General features: G+C 37.8%; 1 protein-coding gene across 15 annotated transcripts in view; it reads left to right on the top strand.

The window, feature by feature from the left end:
* The window catches only part of MAP4K3 (mitogen-activated protein kinase kinase kinase kinase 3), a 65455-nt gene that overhangs the window by 12950 nt on the left and 34578 nt on the right, over positions 1-17927 (top strand). For 14 of the 15 annotated variants that reach the window (XM_086871983.1, XM_086871991.1, XM_086871908.1 and 11 more), the window contains exons 4-14: positions 477-541; positions 2761-2816; positions 5492-5539; positions 7637-7679; positions 8332-8404; positions 10729-10860; positions 11149-11211; positions 11299-11380; positions 11481-11591; positions 15568-15643; positions 16620-16678. In XM_086871983.1, coding sequence (XP_086728109.1) covers positions 477-541; positions 2761-2816; positions 5492-5539; positions 7637-7679; positions 8332-8404; positions 10729-10860; positions 11149-11211; positions 11299-11380; positions 11481-11591; positions 15568-15643; positions 16620-16678 — 808 coding nt within the window. Of the gene's footprint in view, positions 1-476; positions 542-2760; positions 2817-5485; positions 5540-7636; positions 7680-8331; positions 8405-10728; positions 10861-11148; positions 11212-11298; positions 11381-11480; positions 11592-15567; positions 15644-16619; positions 16679-17927 lie in introns of those variants that run through there. The other variant, XM_086871998.1, reaches the window with a different exon arrangement.

Here is a 17927-nt window from a genome sequence, read left to right on the forward strand (position 1 = left end):
GCATGGGCTCTGCTCTGCCTAGCTTTGACTAAAGCACTGCAGTTTAACTTAATTTGCTGTGAAAGAAATTTGGTTGAGAGACCCCTGGGGCTTTTTGTTTTGTATTTGTTTCTTGTTTGTGTTAACTAGTATACTCTGAAAAAAAGCGGAGAAGTGAAAATGAGGAAGAAATAAGAACCCACATCTGTTTTGTGTCTACTCTCAGAAAAATATATTTCAACAAAAATCGGTGTGAATGTTTCACTAATACTCTTTTTATTGCTTCATTAAAGTAGAATTTTTTTGACTATTTCATTAGTTACTATTTAGACAATGAAGTGTCGCATAAAGACTAAATTATACTCATTATTTGACTTGTACTTTCCATAATACAGAGCATGTTGTGTTGTGCTTTGTAGTGTTTGAGTCCTTTGACTTCTCTTTTACAAGTTCTCTGCAAATCTGACAGCTAATGAATGGTTTTGTTCACTCTTTAGACGAGACAAACTGTGGATTTGCATGGAGTTCTGTGGAGGTGGCTCTCTACAGGATATTTATCATGGTACGTCAAGACTTTATTCCTTAAAATCTAACCACAGCTTATTTTCAAAAATTGAAATGATTGCAGTGTTTTGGAATTAGAGAGGAGGAATCCTAAATTTAGTATCCATAATAATTCATTGAAGGTCAATTTTAGCTTATGTTTTTACTTAATTGGTTTGGGTTTTGTAAACAAAGTTAGTGTTTTGGGTTTTTTTCTAGCAGCAGAAGTTATTTCCATCCTTCAGGGGCTCATATGCCCATCACTGCTATTCAAAGGCTGTAAAATTAGACAATATTACATTTTAGAAAGAAAAAAAATGATGACTTGATGTTCTGTCCTGCTTCATAGCCATTTTGTTTCTGAGCTTTTGAACTTTGTTTTAGTATAATCTGTACCATTTCCTACAGAAACCTAGGTATGTGGATAGATTAGCATGGATGTTCTTGTCCTTTGTGAATTGTTTGAATGTTTGTATACCAGTAGTTCCATGAGGGTATTTTTAAATTTTTTTAAGGTTTTTTTAAGCAGGATGTGTGACGTGTGAAAAGCAAAGGTGGTCTCTATATTAGCTTTAGGCTTGGCTTCAGTGAGCAGTCAAAGAAATAAGAGCTGTCTGTGAATATGTTGGATTAAGTCAGGATCACTCAACTTGCTATTTTTCAAGAAATAAAATCAGTTTTGAAGGACTCTATTGCCCTGGAATTAAGACCTTTTTAGGAAAGGAGTATGCTCTAAGTGGGTAATGGCTTTGGGGTTCTCAGGTGATGTTTTTTATTGAGGAAGTCCATCTACATTCCAAATGTGAAGATTTTACTTGTGAGGGTCTCTTGTGCGTAAGCAGCTTTTTATGTTTACCTTGGGTGCAATTAAAAGAAGCACCAATTCACAAGTTCACCATGTTCCTGTCATAGACATTTGAGTGTGGCCTTGGTGATCCTTTACCTCTTTGCTAATTTTGAGAAAAGCATCGTGTTTAATAGGCTTTGTTTTGTGGAACACCTGTAGAGTAGGAAATGAGCTCATGCCACATAAATGCCTGAGCAGATGTCTACAGGAGTGGTTTCCCGTTGCAGCTGATTTTTGGCTTCTCTGCTGTTAGTTAGAATGGAAGAATTTTCTGGTCTTTATTATGTTCTAAAGAGTCCTATTCCAGTTGAACTGTAGGCCTCTGTAATCTTGAGTCATTTAAGTTAATCAGAAAGAAATTTCTCAAAACAAAAATAGATGCTTAGATATGCCTACTGTGGGTGCCAATAAATATAGTTTTGTGTGGGCTTGGAGCTTTTCTTTCAGAAAAGAGAAGTTGGATGTAGTCTTTCTTTGAAGATATGTTGCATGATACTAATATTGTAGAAGCTAAGCAGTTAGGTTCTTTAATCTAGATTCATTCCTAACTCTCTACTTCTTCAGTGTCCCTTGAGAAAGTCCATCCAACATCTCTTTGTTTTCTGTGCAAAACCTGAAAAGGTTACAGTCAGGACTGCATTTCCTGGTCTTAAAACCCTTTAATTTCAGGATCAAAGTCCAGTGACTGGGACGAGTCACAGACCATTCCCTTGCTTGCTGCTCACTGTTTGATTTGCGTATTTGTTCAGAATTTAATTGTTTTCCTCTAAGAGACTTGAGTGAGGCTGGACCCTTGAGGGAGAGAAAGACTTCTCCTTCCCTTGGGAAACTTCTGAACCTGCTTACGGGGGGAGTTTGAGAAGGTGCTTGGTGTGACAGGAGCAGCAGTGAGACAGCTGATTTCAGAGGAAGGCTGAGAAGCTGGAGGGAACAGTTTCTCTGGCAGTGGGAAGGATGGAAGGAGAGAGCAGGTCACAGATGGTACAAAGAACTGCCCAGGGCTCAAAGGGGATTGAACAGAGTTGGCTGCAGCTCTGAGTCACTGAGTTGAAAGTCCAGCACTCTATAGAAGAACACAATGGGTTTGTTCAGGGGAAAGAGTTAGGCTTAAATAATTACTTGTGCTTCTTTTTCCTCTTAATTACTGTGAGATTTAAGTACAGAAGAATTAGTAGTTTCCATTCCAATAGTACTGGACATTTTTGACTTTAAAAAATGTTATGGTCTTTGGGATGCTCATAATGGGATAAAGACTAAGCGCATTTACTTAGAGATTTATAGTGTAAGGTCCTATCAGTGTGAATGGAAGTAACTGAGGTATGAATTTGGAATGGGCAGTATCTTACATGATTTTGAGATTTTTAAAAATTTTTTCTCCCCTTCCATTTCAGTGACTGGACCACTATCAGAGCAGCAGATTGCCTATGTTAGCAGAGAAACACTACAGGTAGTATCTCCTCAGGTTCTTGTGGTTGTGTACTTAATGTAAAAGTATTAAAAGCTAAGAATAAAAGCTACAAATAACATGTGTTGCCATGGAAGTCTGGTAATTGGATGACACAGCATTTTTCTCAGACTTCTGAGGAGGTCCCATATTACAGCCTAGAAATTCGTATAATTGCATAACCTAAAATTACCCTGGATCATTTGAAGAAAGCTCTTGTCATCTTTCTGCTATTAATTTTATATTTGTTTTTAAAAGGGGGGAAGCAGCATGTTTTCTTAACCCATATTTGTGGTAAAAATTAGTAACTGCTCTTTTGAAGGAAAATTCAAACACTCAGCTTTGCATATCTAACAATTGATCTGTGCCAATAAGATAAAAATTACCTGTGTGCTTGAGATGTTGAAGGTAAGGTCATTAGCCTCTCCTTGTGAGTATTCTAGCTTTAATTTTTCTTTCCTAAATTACAGGTTCAGTACAGCAGAAAAACTTAACCAGAAACTACTTTTTGATGGCTGTCTTGCTTCTCTGTGAGAGAGCAATTCTTGACTTTCAATGTAAACCTGGTGAATGCCATCGGTTGAGACCTGCTGCCTCTCTCTTTCGAGATAGCTCTATTCCAAGCCATCTCCCTTGGCTGTCACTTACCATCTCCCTGTGCTATGCCAGAGACTGCTGCCTTCTGAATTACAGGATTTGGTGCTTTTTTTTTTACTTAGAGATCAGGCTTATGTGACATCTGGGAGCATTAAGAGTTTTGAGTCTTTAAACTTCAACTAGATGAGGTTGTTCAGAGCCCTGACCGTGAATGTTTCCAGGGATGGGGCATCCACTGCCTCTCCCGGCAACCTCTTCCAGTAGTTCATCACCGTCATAAATTCTTCCTTATATCTAATCTGAATCTACCCTCCTTTACTTGAAAACCATTACATCTTGTCCTGTCACAACAGGCCCTGCTAAAAAGTTTGTCCCCATCTTTCTTATGAGACCTCTGCACATTTGCTGAGGATGCCCTTGATCCCAATGTCTGTATCAACAATGGAGATATGAAACAGTCTAGTGTGAGACCCTGAGGGACACTGCTTGTCACTCTGGACATTGAGCTTGTTTATCTCTGGTAGTCGTTCTTACCCACCAGATAGTCCATCAATCAAATCTGTAATATGGAGGAGTAGTGTAGAATGGAATTTATGAAGCCATTTATTTGGGAAGATATCTTGGTAAATGTGTAGAAACTGTGTGAGAGAGAAAAGCTTACTGTTTTGGATTTTCTAAATGTTATTAATTGACCCATATTTCTGTACTTTAAATTGTCTGTTTATAATACTCTGACCCAATATAATGCACGTAGTTTCAGATGTGTTGTTGCAGCTTATAATGGAACATTTTTCCCAAGTAAGAAGTCTGAGAATATAGGCTGTTGTTCATCCATAGAAGTAATGTGTCCAGTATTAGTTTTGCCACCAGTGTCCATGAATCCAGAGTCTCACTTGGGTGCTGAAGTTAACATTCAGTCTCCATACTTAGAAGCTTATTAAATCCTCCATTTTGAAAAAATACTTGCTGTCCATTTTGCTGGAATCTGTGAGATTTGATTCTGAAAATATGGATCTTTTAAATATGATCTTTAAAGTAATTGTCTCTAGACATTCAGTTTTGAAAATGGTGACTTCACATTCTTCCAGGGCAGTGGTAAAAGTGTGTGAATTAATGGTCTCTGTACACCAGTAGCATCCAGAGTTTTTAAGGAGTGTACATGGGACTCTTCTGCATAATGCCAGTTGTTGCAGTGGTCTGCTAGAGGCTTTGATTAGTTACACTTGAAGTTTTGCAATCAACTCTCTGATGCCTTGCATGAACCGGCAAAAAAAATACGAGTCTTGACATGGATATTTCCCTTGAACACAGAGCCTAGTGGAGGTTCATGGTCACCGAACAAGGAAGATGTTTGTGTGTGATTTTACCCCTTGAAGAGAATTTTAGAGATACACCTAGATTGTCCAAAGTGACACGGTCTCTGATTTGTCATGCAGGGATTTGGTTCTATAGAATTCTTCCAGAATTTAAACTTAATTTCTAACTTGTGTTGAGTCTTAAAATGTTTTGGTATTGTCATTGAGACCCAGGTGGCCAAATGCTTTTGCAGAAATCCATGAAATAGAGTTGAGCTCCAGTGTTAGACCCAACACACTGCCTGCTAGCACGTTTCTAGGCTTGATGGAAATACTTAATGATATTAATTAATGATAGGAAATAGCTTTACCAGTGGTCCAGTGATCTGACTGCTGAACAGAGGACTCCTAGGCAATTTACCAGTAATTACTTTGGTCTTAAAAGGTGGCAGTTACCATGTCCAGAGGAAAACTTGTTTGGGGAATATTCTTCCAGTAGATGTGGTGACTGGTATTGCTTCCATCTGTCCTGTGTTTTAGATATTGGATAAATGTCTAAATATCTTTATAAAGATATTTAGGTATGCTATTTTGTATAAAGATATTAGATAATGCTGCTACATCTATTGACTCTACAGCAAATTACACTAAAATATAAAAATGTTCTTCAGTCAGTGAGTCATTTAGATGATTAAATTGGATCCTCAATATACATGGTAATTAAATAGGAAATATATGTCAAATGAAAAATGTTGGACTAAATTACTATTTAAATATTTTATGCAGGGACTATATTACCTTCACAGTAAAGGAAAAATGCACAGAGATATAAAGGTAAGTAAAAACTGAAGGGGTTTTTGGTGCTTTTAAAATAGGTTACATCACCCCCAGTGGTCTTTACTGTTACTTACCTATTTTTAGTACATGTCTGAATATGTAGGGATTTTTCATCTATTAGAATTAAATAAAAGTTTCTGCCCAAGGGGGGAAAAAAAAATCTTTCTTTAAAGCACATGCAAGGATATAGTTTGTTCTTTTCCTTGGAGCCACACATACTATTTATGCAGACCAATGCTGTGAAATTTAGCCATCAGCTGGTGTCCAGAGCAGTGTGTGTTCAGATGGCTGTCAGGGTGTGTGCTCTGTGCAAAAGAAAGGTTTGCTCTTCCCACAGCTTTTCCAGGGAGCTCCATATACCCTTCTTTTAGAACCAGCTAGTGAGCAGAGCTCTTGCTTTGGCTTCTTGCATCGTGGTGAGCAGATTGCAGGGCAGAGGCTGCTGTTCTGTGCGGTTTTCGGAGACTACTTCTGTCCCCTCCTTCGCATGCTAAAAATAGAGAGGGTGCTGCAAATCAGGCTATTAGTACTGACTTTCTTAAATCTCCATCTCAGCAAAGCTATATCAAAAGTGGCTTGTGCAGACTCTTAGACTCTGTTATAGTTTCCTTCTGGTGCTTCCTGTTGGCTTTTTGTTCCTGAAGTTTTACTACCTAGTTTTTCCAAAGCCCTTCCAAACCTGGCAAGCTTCCTTCTGGAAATCTGACAGTAAATCATCTTATTCTTTGTGTTGTTGCATGCTGTTGGTTTAGCTGGTTTTGGTTTTGTTTTTTCCCCAGCAGCTTGAACTGTAGTTGCCTTCATGCAGCCTGGTTCCAAATTGTTCTCAATTGCTGCAGAAGAATATTTGGGTTTTGAGCAATCACAAAAGTAATTTCTGAATGAAAGATGACTTCAGGCACCAAAATTAAATGTTTTCCACTATAATTTATAGAATTATTGTCAGGATACAATACACAGATACTTTTTCTGAGCAGAACTGTGCTAATAACAGATGCTTACGGTGCTTACATTGAGAGGATTTTTTTTTAATTAAAAATAAAGCTGTTCTCACGAGCATGGAAAAGTACTGTCTTCATCTGCAGATTGCCTGACTGCTGAATTGTTTGCTTCCCTCAGTAGCTAAGTTCCGTGTTTAGAGTACCTGTCCTGTTAGCTTGAAAGGTGATCAAGGTCAAGAGCATGTAAGCAGGGCTGTTACACTGTTTGCCAAGCTCATTAACTGTGCTTGTGCAGCATGGGCCAAGTTAGCTGCATTTTATTGCAGGCCTGGCTTTTCCTGCTCTGGCAAAAGCCATAATCTGTAAAAACACACATTTTTGGAGGTTCATCTCTGCTGTCTTTCCATCTGCCTGATGGGCAGTGCTGTACTGACATTCGGAGCTGTGTTTAGCCAGCTCTAGCCTTCACTCCACCCAACCTGTACCTAGTTTCAGTCTTCAGATTAGGATTGTTCTCAGTCCTTTTATCTTGTAATTTTGTAATACAAACCTCTGTTTTGGGTTAATTCTGGTTATCGAGCTGAAGTGAGTGGAGCACACAGCCACACAAAAATGACCTCTCCAAATCCTGCACGAACAGAATCTCTATTGCATAAGTACGGAAGTAGCTTTGCTAAATGCTTGATTATTGAAGCAGGTCCTTAAGGCTATAACTGTAAGCATGTCTCTCAAACAAGACCAAATGAGCTCCTACTTATGAAAAGAAAATGAAATTGTTTCCACTTTGACCTTTTGAGTTCCTGTTTCCTTTTAGTCATTGTAAATAGAAAAAAGTAAGAATTAATCAGCAGAGGCAAACACTGTTTATTGAGAGGTTTTGTGTGCAATGCAAACTCTGTAGGACCATAGGCTAAACTAAAAATTAATGAAAAACTGTATATCTGAGGAGATTTTTTAATAACAGAATGGCAGCTTGCTAGTTTCACAAACATTTCCTTGATAAGGCTGCAGATTTATTGAACACAATCCTTCTGTTGTCTTTGGCCCCTAATTTGCTGTAGGATCCCACATAGTTGGGTTTTTGTTTTTTTTTAATGTGTTATTGGAGGAATTGGCATGTTTTAATTCAAGTAAACTTTTCTTTTTTGTAAAGGGAGCAAACATTCTTTTAACGGATAATGGACATGTAAAACTAGGTGAGTTAATCCATCTTAGTGCTTAAACTTGATTCATTTTTATATGCTCTAAGAAAAGCAGCATGCTCTATTTTGTTTAATGAGGTGATGGTTCATGTAAGGAATTAGTGAATATCAGGATTCTTTTTATCTTGCTGGTAGTATCTAACTAAACCATCCAGTTAGTATCAGAGGATTAGTGGGAGTAATTTTGGAACAGTGAGGTAAAAGACCTGACATTGTAAGGGAAAAATAAATCAAATCACAGGATTTTATAAATTTTTAATAAGATCTACCATCCAGCGTCCTTAAATGTGCAATGTACCTCAAAAGCTTATCTGAAAGAATCTCTTTGGTAACACAAAATGAGGTGTTCTGTGTCATTAAAACCCTTCATGTACCTGTTAGGTCTTCCGTGCCAGCTTGCTCTTCCTTGTGTGGATGAGGGACATTTGTGTGCATGTTTGGCAAGTGACTGAGGGGAGCTTACCAATGGTATCTGAGACAAACCAAGTTTCTATTATTTGCTTTTGTTATTTATTTTTTGTTAAATATTTCCAGTATATTTAAGAACCTCTTAACAGTGGGGAAACCAAACTTGCGTTCATTAACAATTAATTACATCCAATCACTTGTTAACTGTCATTTTGTTTTTGCCTTTTTTTCTTAATAGCTGATTTTGGAGTATCTGCACAGATAACAGCTACAATTGCCAAAAGGAAATCATTCATTGGCACCCCATATTGGTAACTGTGTTTTACTTGACCATTTATGTAATGGTAACACACATAATACTGTTGAAATATTATGATAAAGGCATGCTCTGTCACTTCCTGGGTAGAGTAACCTCTGAAGGCTGTGTCAAATTTTCTGGTGATCATATCTGTGTTACTCATTCCAAATCCTGAACTAGCTGAGTGTCAGAGAAAAGGCTTTAATGCTCTGAAAACTTGAAAGGCTGTGTAGTGCCATCATTGTTGACTAATTTGTCTTAATTTAGTAAAACCTAAAAACTAGCAGCAATTTTGCTTTTTTTAAACTTTGATCTTAAATATTTTTTTACTCCCTGATTTTCCATTTTGGTGTTTTATGTTATTTCCCCTCCAGCTTAGATAAAGCTTTTCTGCAACCTTTCAGTTGATGAATTTCTTTTGTCTTCACAGATCCACAGATGTTTGCCATTTGTGAACTGTTTCTCTAAGCTATTTTCCCCCCTTTTTACCTAAATTGATTGAATTCTGTGATACAGTTCTATCTGTACTGAATCTCTCATCTTCCTTATTAAACTAGGGTGTATAATTTTTCTTACCCAAAGTTCTGCCTTTCATTTTATCCTTTTCCTGCTGGAAGTGGTTGTCCCCTTTCACCTTGAATTAAATGAGATACATTCTCACTGTAAAACAGCGCTTTTGTCATATGTTTCACAGACAGATAATGAATGCTGTAGTCTGACAGCATAGTAGGTGCAAGATAAAAATATACATAATGGAAAAAATCCTATGTTCAAATATTGACTTGAAATAGCCAAGCACAGTATTTTTAGCATTTTTCTTCACACCAAGGCTTTATTTCCTGTTAAGAATAACACAACCACCCATCAGTCATGATTGTGTGATCGCTTTGTGTCTCTTTCCCAAGATGTCTGGGTGACCTCAGTCCTTGCCTGTAACTTTCAAATCATGCCAGGCTCCTCAAATGACCTTAAATAATAACTTTGAAAGTATTACATAGGTTAAATGCTGATGAAAAGCATTGGTTGTTCTTTGCAAAGCTGCTGAGAGATTTGAGAGAAGAATCAAGGAAGTAAATTTTCTGAGATTGCAGAGAGAAGAAAATTTAGTTGAAGCAGGCCATGTGAAGGTTTTAGTGGTCATTAGATCTATATGTGTCTCAGGGCAGGTGAACTACAGTGCTAGTAACCCTTCCATTTAAATATTTAACCCATGTTCCCCCTCTTCTATGATAATTCCCTCATTTTTGATTTAGAGCAATTGGGATTTTTAATGAACTTGGAAGAAATATATCTAAATATAGTTTTAGTTATGCAAACGTGAAGGAAATTCTACCACCAAGCCTGCTGATGTTTTCAGATCTACAGATAAGGAGTGGAAAGGGCCCACAAGGGTCATTGAGTCCAACTCTTAGCCCTGCACAGGACATTCCCAAGTGTCACACCATGTGCCTGAGAGCATTGTCCAAACAGTTTTTGAGCTCTGGCAGGCTTGGTGTCTGTGACCACAGGATATCTGTATTTGAATAATGCATCAGTTGAGATGCTGCTTGCTGATCTACTGGAGCACTCTAAGTGACTTCATCTGTGTTAAATTTATTGAGTTATTTAGTGCTACTTTTCAGGTGATCTGGACTGATAAATCTCAAAGCTAAGAAATACTAACGTGTTGGCAACCTTGTAGGACTACATAGGACAATCAAATTCATAATTCACTTTGGCCATTTAAAACATGTGACAATTGCAAGTGAATAATTTCCTTTAGGTATTCCTATTTATGTGCCAGTTAGGTTTGTTCATTTTTGCCAGCTGAGAATGTGAAACCACTTTGTTGACTTAAAGAGGTCACCTGACATGAGTGAGACAGACTTTACAAACAAGGAGTGCTCTATACAGAGGTGACAATGAGTCTCATGCTTTCAGGGTACAAGAAAGCTGACATTTTACTGCTTTTTCTCTTGTTAGAATTCTTTTCTTCAAAGACAGTGGATCACTTTCTGGGCAATATGTAAATCTGGGTATTACATGGATTTTATTGTAGTTGAATAATTATACTTTGGGCTCTTTAGTTGTTGAGCAGTATTTTCTGTAGTATATTGATTTCATCCACTTACTCCTAAATGACCATTTTTGAAACTGCCTATTAGTTACTAGAAGATGACAGAGGGGAACTTCAGGTGTATATTACATAATTTTTTACACACACACACTTAGGTGTGTATATATCTATATATACTGTGATCTTACAGTTTGAGAGAGTTAAGGAAGAGAATACTATGTGTAAAAAGAATATTTGATTTGTGGTGAGAAGTTTACCTAAAAATGTGTTTCACTGTTCAGGATGGCACCAGAAGTTGCTGCAGTAGAAAGGAAAGGTGGCTATAACCAACTCTGTGATCTGTGGGCAGTTGGAATAACTGCAATAGAGCTTGCTGAACTTCAGCCTCCAATGTTTGACCTACATCCAATGAGGTTAGTAAGGGGTTAGAGCTTGGTGGGTAAATGCAGCTAATTAAATAATCCATTTGAAGAGATGGTTCTGTGCTTGTGGGTTTTGGGAGTACTGCAAGGGCACTGGGCTTTGGGTGTTCTGAGTGAACAGCACAGAAATTGTAACAACTTCTGGTGCGTAAGTGTATAAAGTCCTGATTGAGTCTCTTAAGCTGATGGGACTTCTTGCCTATTAAAGAAAGTGTTTAATGATTTATCTCATGTGTATTGCAGTGTAAGCACAGAAATACTGTCATTCTTTTTTTTCAGAGCACTTTTTCTAATGACAAAAAGCAACTTCCAGCCTCCTAAATTAAAGGACAAAATGAAATGGTAAGTACTTTTTTGTTTCAGTAGATAATGAATGTACTGTAGTGGGAAATTGATTTTAATGTTTACATTAAAATCTTCGTTTTACAGGTCCAATAGTTTCCATCATTTTGTGAAAATGGCACTTACAAAAAATCCTAAAAAAAGACCTACAGCTGAAAAGTTGCTACAGGTATAAATTTATGTATGAGGGTTTTTTTAAAGTTATAAAATTAAAATATGCTTAATGTGAGTGGCTGGAATTTCAAGCTGTGTTTCCCTCTGTCTTTCAGCATCCCTTTGTTACCCAGCCATTAAATCGAAGTCTTGCCATTGAACTTTTGGATAAAATGAATAATCCCGATCATTCCACTTACCATGATTTTGATGATGATGATCCTGAGGTAGGAATATCTTTTAATCATAGAATCAGGTTAAATTTTTGTTTCCTAGCAAAACCAAATGATTGTGATTTATTGAGCCCCAGGATTTTTTGTAGTCTTGGGATAGTCTCAAGGGTTGCTTTTACTATTAGTTACACTGCTCTGTCACTCACAGAGGCACATAGCAAAAATCATTATATTTTTGGGAAGGGAAGCTTGAAGAGAAAGAGATTTAAATGCTTCAAAATTTTGTTTATTGCTGTTCTTCAACAATTTTTCAACAGTAAATGCGGTCTGCTTCTCCAGTCTTGAGTTTTGTCATGCATTCTGCTGTATGTTTCTGTGGAGTTACATCTCCATCTGCAAAGAAAACATTCATAAAAATGGTTTTATACCTGTGGAGGAGAGAATGATCCTGTAATTGGTTTTGGTTTTGTTCAGTGGTTTGAGTGTGTTTTTTGCAGATTGTATTTTTCATCTTAGAATGCTTTGAAACTTGATTTCACTCAAAACTTTCAGTTTTGTCATAGAGTTTCTGATTCTGTGTTCAAACAGCTGGGAAAAAGTAGACTGGTTATGTAAGACGATAAACAGCACAGGACTGAAGTGTTTAATAAATAAGAGAAAAGAGATAAATATTCTGTTACTTCATCCTGTCTTCAGGTTGTGTACATCATCTCTGTATGTTACTGAATACTTTTCAAATATTTACAGTTCCTTCATAGCCTTTTTTTTTTAATAAAAAATGTAATCCTTTTAACACAAATGCCATTGATTATTTAATTACATATTTTTGGGTTTTTTTAATGGGTAAGCTAGTCTAAAAATGCCTTGAGAGGAAAAGAAGCTTAAAAGCTTCTTTTAAGAAAGAATATTTAAGAAAGAAATAAGAATGTTTAAGCTTAAAAATAATTCCAACTAATTTAAGGGACTGATTTTCAGATTTTACAAGTAAAATGAGCTTTTACCCCCTTGAACAGCAAAGACCAGTTGACTTGCACCAAGTCTTCTAAAAGCTAAAATAAAAAAATGTGGAAAGAAACCAAAGTGAAATAGATTATTTTTTGTATTGTGGAGTGCAGTGCTTAGACATATTCCAAATGAGAGGGAAAGAGGTGAAAGCATAAGGATGGAATAATAATCAATACTTTTAAAACCAAATGTACGCAGTGGGAGAGAAATTTAGTAAACATTTCTGATAAAAAAAAATTAAGTCAAGTACACAGGAAATTCCTTAATGTGGCTGGCTTGACACTTAGACAAAGGTGTCTCTTCAGTGTCCTTCTCTCTCTGCTCAGTGATAAGTGAGAGTTCTGAGGCCCTTTAAGAGGTGTTTTCTTAGCTTACAAAATAGTCTTCACTCTTCTATGTCCCCTGACTTAGCATTAAGGAGGCTCTTTTGTTGTCTGCTGTTTGACTTACCAATTATCCCATAATGAAGTGTGGGACCAGGAGCAGAAACTGTGTCTTGTCTGGGGAGAAGCTTAGCACGTTTTGTATTTCAGATGAAGGATCTCACCACAGGCAGAGCAGTTGTTGGCATTGTGGTCTTTGCTATAATAAAATGAGTGGAATGAGAAGTGTATGTGCTCCTTTCATGCACAGTTTAACTTCCTTCAAAACTCACCTGCTCACAGAGGCAGCTGGAGGTGTTAATTTAGGAACTGGCTAGTCCTGTACTTGTCACAATTTCATGAATGTATCCATCAAAAACCAAAAGAAGTGACAAAGCATGGTACAACGTAACATAGTCCAAAATCACCCTTGGAATTGAGAGCTTCAGACCTACTCTGCAGTTTGTTTAGAGCTATGGACTTATTTGGGTGGTGGTGTTAATGTTTTGAGGTTTTTTGGTAGATTGTTTTTATTTTTTGGGGACTAGAGAGCTTTTCTCTCTGTCAGTAGTATTTGAAGGCAGCTCTGCTGCCCTTTGTGGTGACAGGTCTTTACTTGGCCTGTGCTGCTTTTAGGGGGATGCAATCTACTACTGCTTGGATAGTCTGCAGAGCTGTGAAGTAGATCTCACTCAATATGACACCACTCTGAGGAGTACCATACTACATCTTTAAATCATTCTAAACTAAAATGTGAAGTGTTTAATGTGTGAAAACTAAAACCCATGCCACTATTTGGGTATAATTTTAAAAGTTCTCCTGCTCATGCAGTTGTTGATCATTTGGCAACTGTATCTGATTTTTTGCAGTATTTTCCCTACCCCAGCTCATGGCTTCACTTAATTTCCCATTCAGTCATGGACAGGATCTCTGGTTGGGACTCTGGACTTAGGAGATGTTGACAATTGCCTGTTCTCCCTATTTCTGTGACAGTGATTCTCGGGATAAATGTGGTATTAGCTGAAAAGGTTGCAAAGAGGAAAGTGCTCATTTTATGCCTAGCACACTGCAAGTTTTGGGGATAAGGTTGCTTTTGAGATCTGTGCCATGATGGAAGTTGTGCCCAAATGTCATTTGTGTCAGGAAGTTAACCTACATTCCTTTGTCCTCTTGCACTGCTCAGATGTCAGGTGTTTGTATCAGCCTGTTGTCAGTGCAAGTATTTCAAGATGACTTGAGGACTTTATCCTCATGACTGAGAGATGAAGATTTGATCCTGAATGTAATTCTGTGGTCATGGAGAAGGTGATAGGAAGACAGGCTCTCTCTGTAGTACAGTGCAGGCATCTGTGTCAGGGTGCAAGAGCTCACACAGTATCGCTGCAAAGGTAAAAATACCTCCTACCCCTGCTCCAGCTGTGCTCCTGGTGCTGGAGTTACAGATGCACACACATCAGCCACAACTGGGCAGTGCCTCTTAATGAAAGATGATAAATGAGCAACCTTTCAGCATGTGATATCAGGTCAAACCTTGACATGCTGTAGCCAACCATTTTTGAAGCCCAAAGAGTGCGCAGTAGACAAAATGAAACTGTGGAAGGGAAAGATTGACACAAACTGTGAGAAACAAACTGCTGTGAGATATGTGGGAGAAAATACACGTCTACAGTCCGTAATTCTCTCCAATTTCAAGGAAGAGCAAAGTGAACAAAAATGGGAGGTGAAACACCATGTACATGTGTTGGAATCCTAACAGGAAAAAAGGAAGTAGTGTGAGATGAAAAGGGGAGTGGGGAAATCATGTTTGCAGATAGTACTGGAGGAATAAACAGAGTTTCTGAGCTATTCATGACTGTGAAAGTACAGCAACAACAGTATTAGTAATGAAAGGGTGATTCACATGCCAAGATGCTCACCGTGGAACCTGAGGCAGTGAACAAGGGTGCAGAATGCCCCTACATTTCTAAGAGAACTTGGAGTGGTGAATGTAGAAAGAAGAGAGAAAATCCAACAGAGGCAAAAAAAGGAAGCCAGGCCTATAGTGCAGAACACTTCATCCTGTAGAGAAGTAAATGGAATTTCAGGACAAAAGAGAAGTGGAATATAAATATGAAGGTGAATGTGTAGAAATTTTGCTATCGTTCTTGCCACACAACACAGGAATACCAGGAATACTCCTTTCTATTCAGCTTTGAAAACCTCAGGTAGATTTCTCATCTGCTTAAATAATGTAACTGATGACATTTTAGAAATCAGTTTAAGTTAAAAGCTGGGAAAATCATTTCAGTACCTAATGGAGTGAAATCTGCCAGTAAGTCAGATTTAGTCTTACTGCTTATTGTAAAAATTACCAATACCCTTAAACTAAATGGTGAAAAAAGAAAATGGTATATGAGCAAAGATAAATAAATGCTGGCCAGCATTAGCTTTATTTGCTCAAATGCAGTGGTCTAAAATCCCTTATACTGAAGGCACTCAACAGTCAAAATATCTCCAAATAATTCTAGCTTTAATATATTAAAAATGCATGCAGTCTTTACATTTAGCTTTCACTTAATTTTTTTTTTTATGTTATGCTAAAGAAGCCTACTAAAAACTCTTACATAATACAGGGTTTCAAGTCAGTATATTTTGGTATTAAATATTTTATTTTTCCCTTCTAGCCTCTTGTTGTGCCTCACAGAATTCATTCAACAAGTAGAAATGGGAGAGAAGAAAAGACACGCTCGGAAATAAACTGTAAGCATATGTAATGTGACAATACGATGTATTTAATCATTGATAATATTTCAGCTGGTATTTTGGGTATCTGACATACATTTTTAGTGATGCAGAGGAAAGTAAAAGCTTTGACTGTTTCACTTAAGGATATAGCTTCTGTAAAATATTTGTATACACCCTTTGTCAGCACTTCAGCAGAGTTCCTTATTGCTTCAACTTAACTGAGCAAGACACAGCCTGAGCTCTTCTGGGAGCTGATTGACATAGTTCAATGTGTCCATTAACAGGGATATTCAGACTGGTGCCAGATTCAGCTGGGTAACAGAATGGCAAAGGATTATTTTTTTCTTCGCTAATTTAGTATCTTGGATTTGCTTTTGAATTGAAACAATCACATAGAGGTGAGGAAGAGAGGAGGTTTATCACTGGCCATTAAAAGCAGATTCCATCCCCCAAGTTGTAATAATTATTTTGCTTGAATTAAATCACAGCAATACTTAGAGCTTTAGCTGTCTTTTCTTTAAAAAAAGTGAAATTGAGAGTAGGAGTGTTCCAAGAAATCCTGCTGAAGAGTTGTCCTGGAAAATGTGGTTAATTCATGCCAAACTTCATTCAGCACTCTTTAGTCCTAGTCAGTCTCTCAGAAGAACTGATCCAACAGTGGATTCTCAGCATGGATAGTTTTTCTATAAAGTACAGATGTATTGCACCTCTAAAGAGGACACTTCACTGCCCTATTTACTCAGTGGTTTTCTTGTTCCTTCTAGTAAGAAGGTGAGGCAAATGGTGCTTGGGCTGCCTTTGTGATAAAAGAGTACTTTCTGTGTCCATTCCTTTCCAGCAGGCACAAATTTGGCATGTCCATGTGTCACAAGTTTCTGTCAGTAGGGATATGATATACTCATTAAACTGAATTTTTCTTTTTTATTAGCCTTTGGAACTAAGTCTTCTCTAACTGCAATCCAACTTCTTGTTTTCCTTTTCTCCTCTTTAGTTGGCCAAGTAAAGTTTGATCCACCCTTGAGGAAAGAGACAGAGCCACATCATGAATTTGTGAGTAACAAGCAGCATGGGCTATGCACTACATATTAATCCCTACAAATATCTGTGGGGGAGGAGAAATTCAAGATGTGCAGCATGCTTCCTTGGTACTACTAAACTTGTTAGTGATTTTACTGACAAGTTGTAACGTAGTGAGTTTTTTGTGCCATTACATTCGCTCTATGTAGCAAACCTCCTTATTTGTGATTTCTGCCAGGTGTGCTGTATGTGCAAAGCAGCAGCACTTCGTGTTACAGGTTTCCTCTGTCCTTTATCCCTCACTGCCCAGCGTATCTTTCCCTTTATTTACAGAGTTACTTTTTTAAGTGTAGAATTCCTGTGTGTACTCAACTGTTTCTCCCCCTTGTTCTTCTGTTGACAATGGAAATAATAAAATTGAGAGCTTGGGGGAGAGGTACGATGCATTTTAAAAGACTTTCCTCTGTGAATAATCCTTCTGTGGCCCTGCATCACAGCTGAGCCATGCTGAGTCTGGCAGCTATTTTCTGTCAAGGTGTATTGCCAATGGTTTCTTCCTGTGGACCCATCAGTAGAAGGGATGAGAACTCAGGCTGTGAGGGAAAAGGTGTGTGTGCTGTCTCACAATTGCAGGAGCTTCCTCTCTTCTATGGAGACTGTTGTTTTCCACATTTGTGCACTTTGGCAGTTTCTTCACGTTCCTGGATAAAAAGACACTCCTTTGCTTCCTCCCTGCAGACTTATGTGTTCTCTCTGTTTTTCTAAGGCAGGTGTTAAAGAAAAAGTTGGCTTGGTAAATAGGTGGGAGGAACACTGGCTCTGCTCTGAGTTGGTTTTTGGAAGGGTGTGTACTTAGGAATCTACTTCTGTAGTCTACAAACCACATGTGAGTCGGATTTATGACACAGACTTCCTTGTGGTGCTCTGTAGTTGTACTGAAATAATCCTTCCCAGTCTTTTGCCCTTTGGTAGTGGGTCAGCAGACTCTGGGTGTATGAGGTTGTATTTAATCTTGCTCGTCCTCAGAACTGGCTGGACAGGGAGCCTCAGTTTCTGGTGCCTGTTTGAGATGGAGGAGAACAGCTTACCAAATCACATATAGGATTTAGGCAAGTATTTCAGATGTGTTACTTAGACCATGACTTAACTGCATAACAGCATTGTTTAGGAACCCTGGTTATGTAAGTTTTTATTAAATACAATAATGAAGGTACTGCTTCCACCATAAACCCATCATTTAACTCAAAATTATTTTTGAACTGATTCCAAGTTATGTTGTCTT

The sequence above is a fragment of the Cyanistes caeruleus genome, chromosome 2, assembly GCF_971803275.1.
Source record: "Cyanistes caeruleus chromosome 2, bCyaCae1.hap1.1, whole genome shotgun sequence".
Taxonomy (NCBI): Eukaryota; Metazoa; Chordata; class Aves; order Passeriformes; family Paridae; genus Cyanistes; species Cyanistes caeruleus.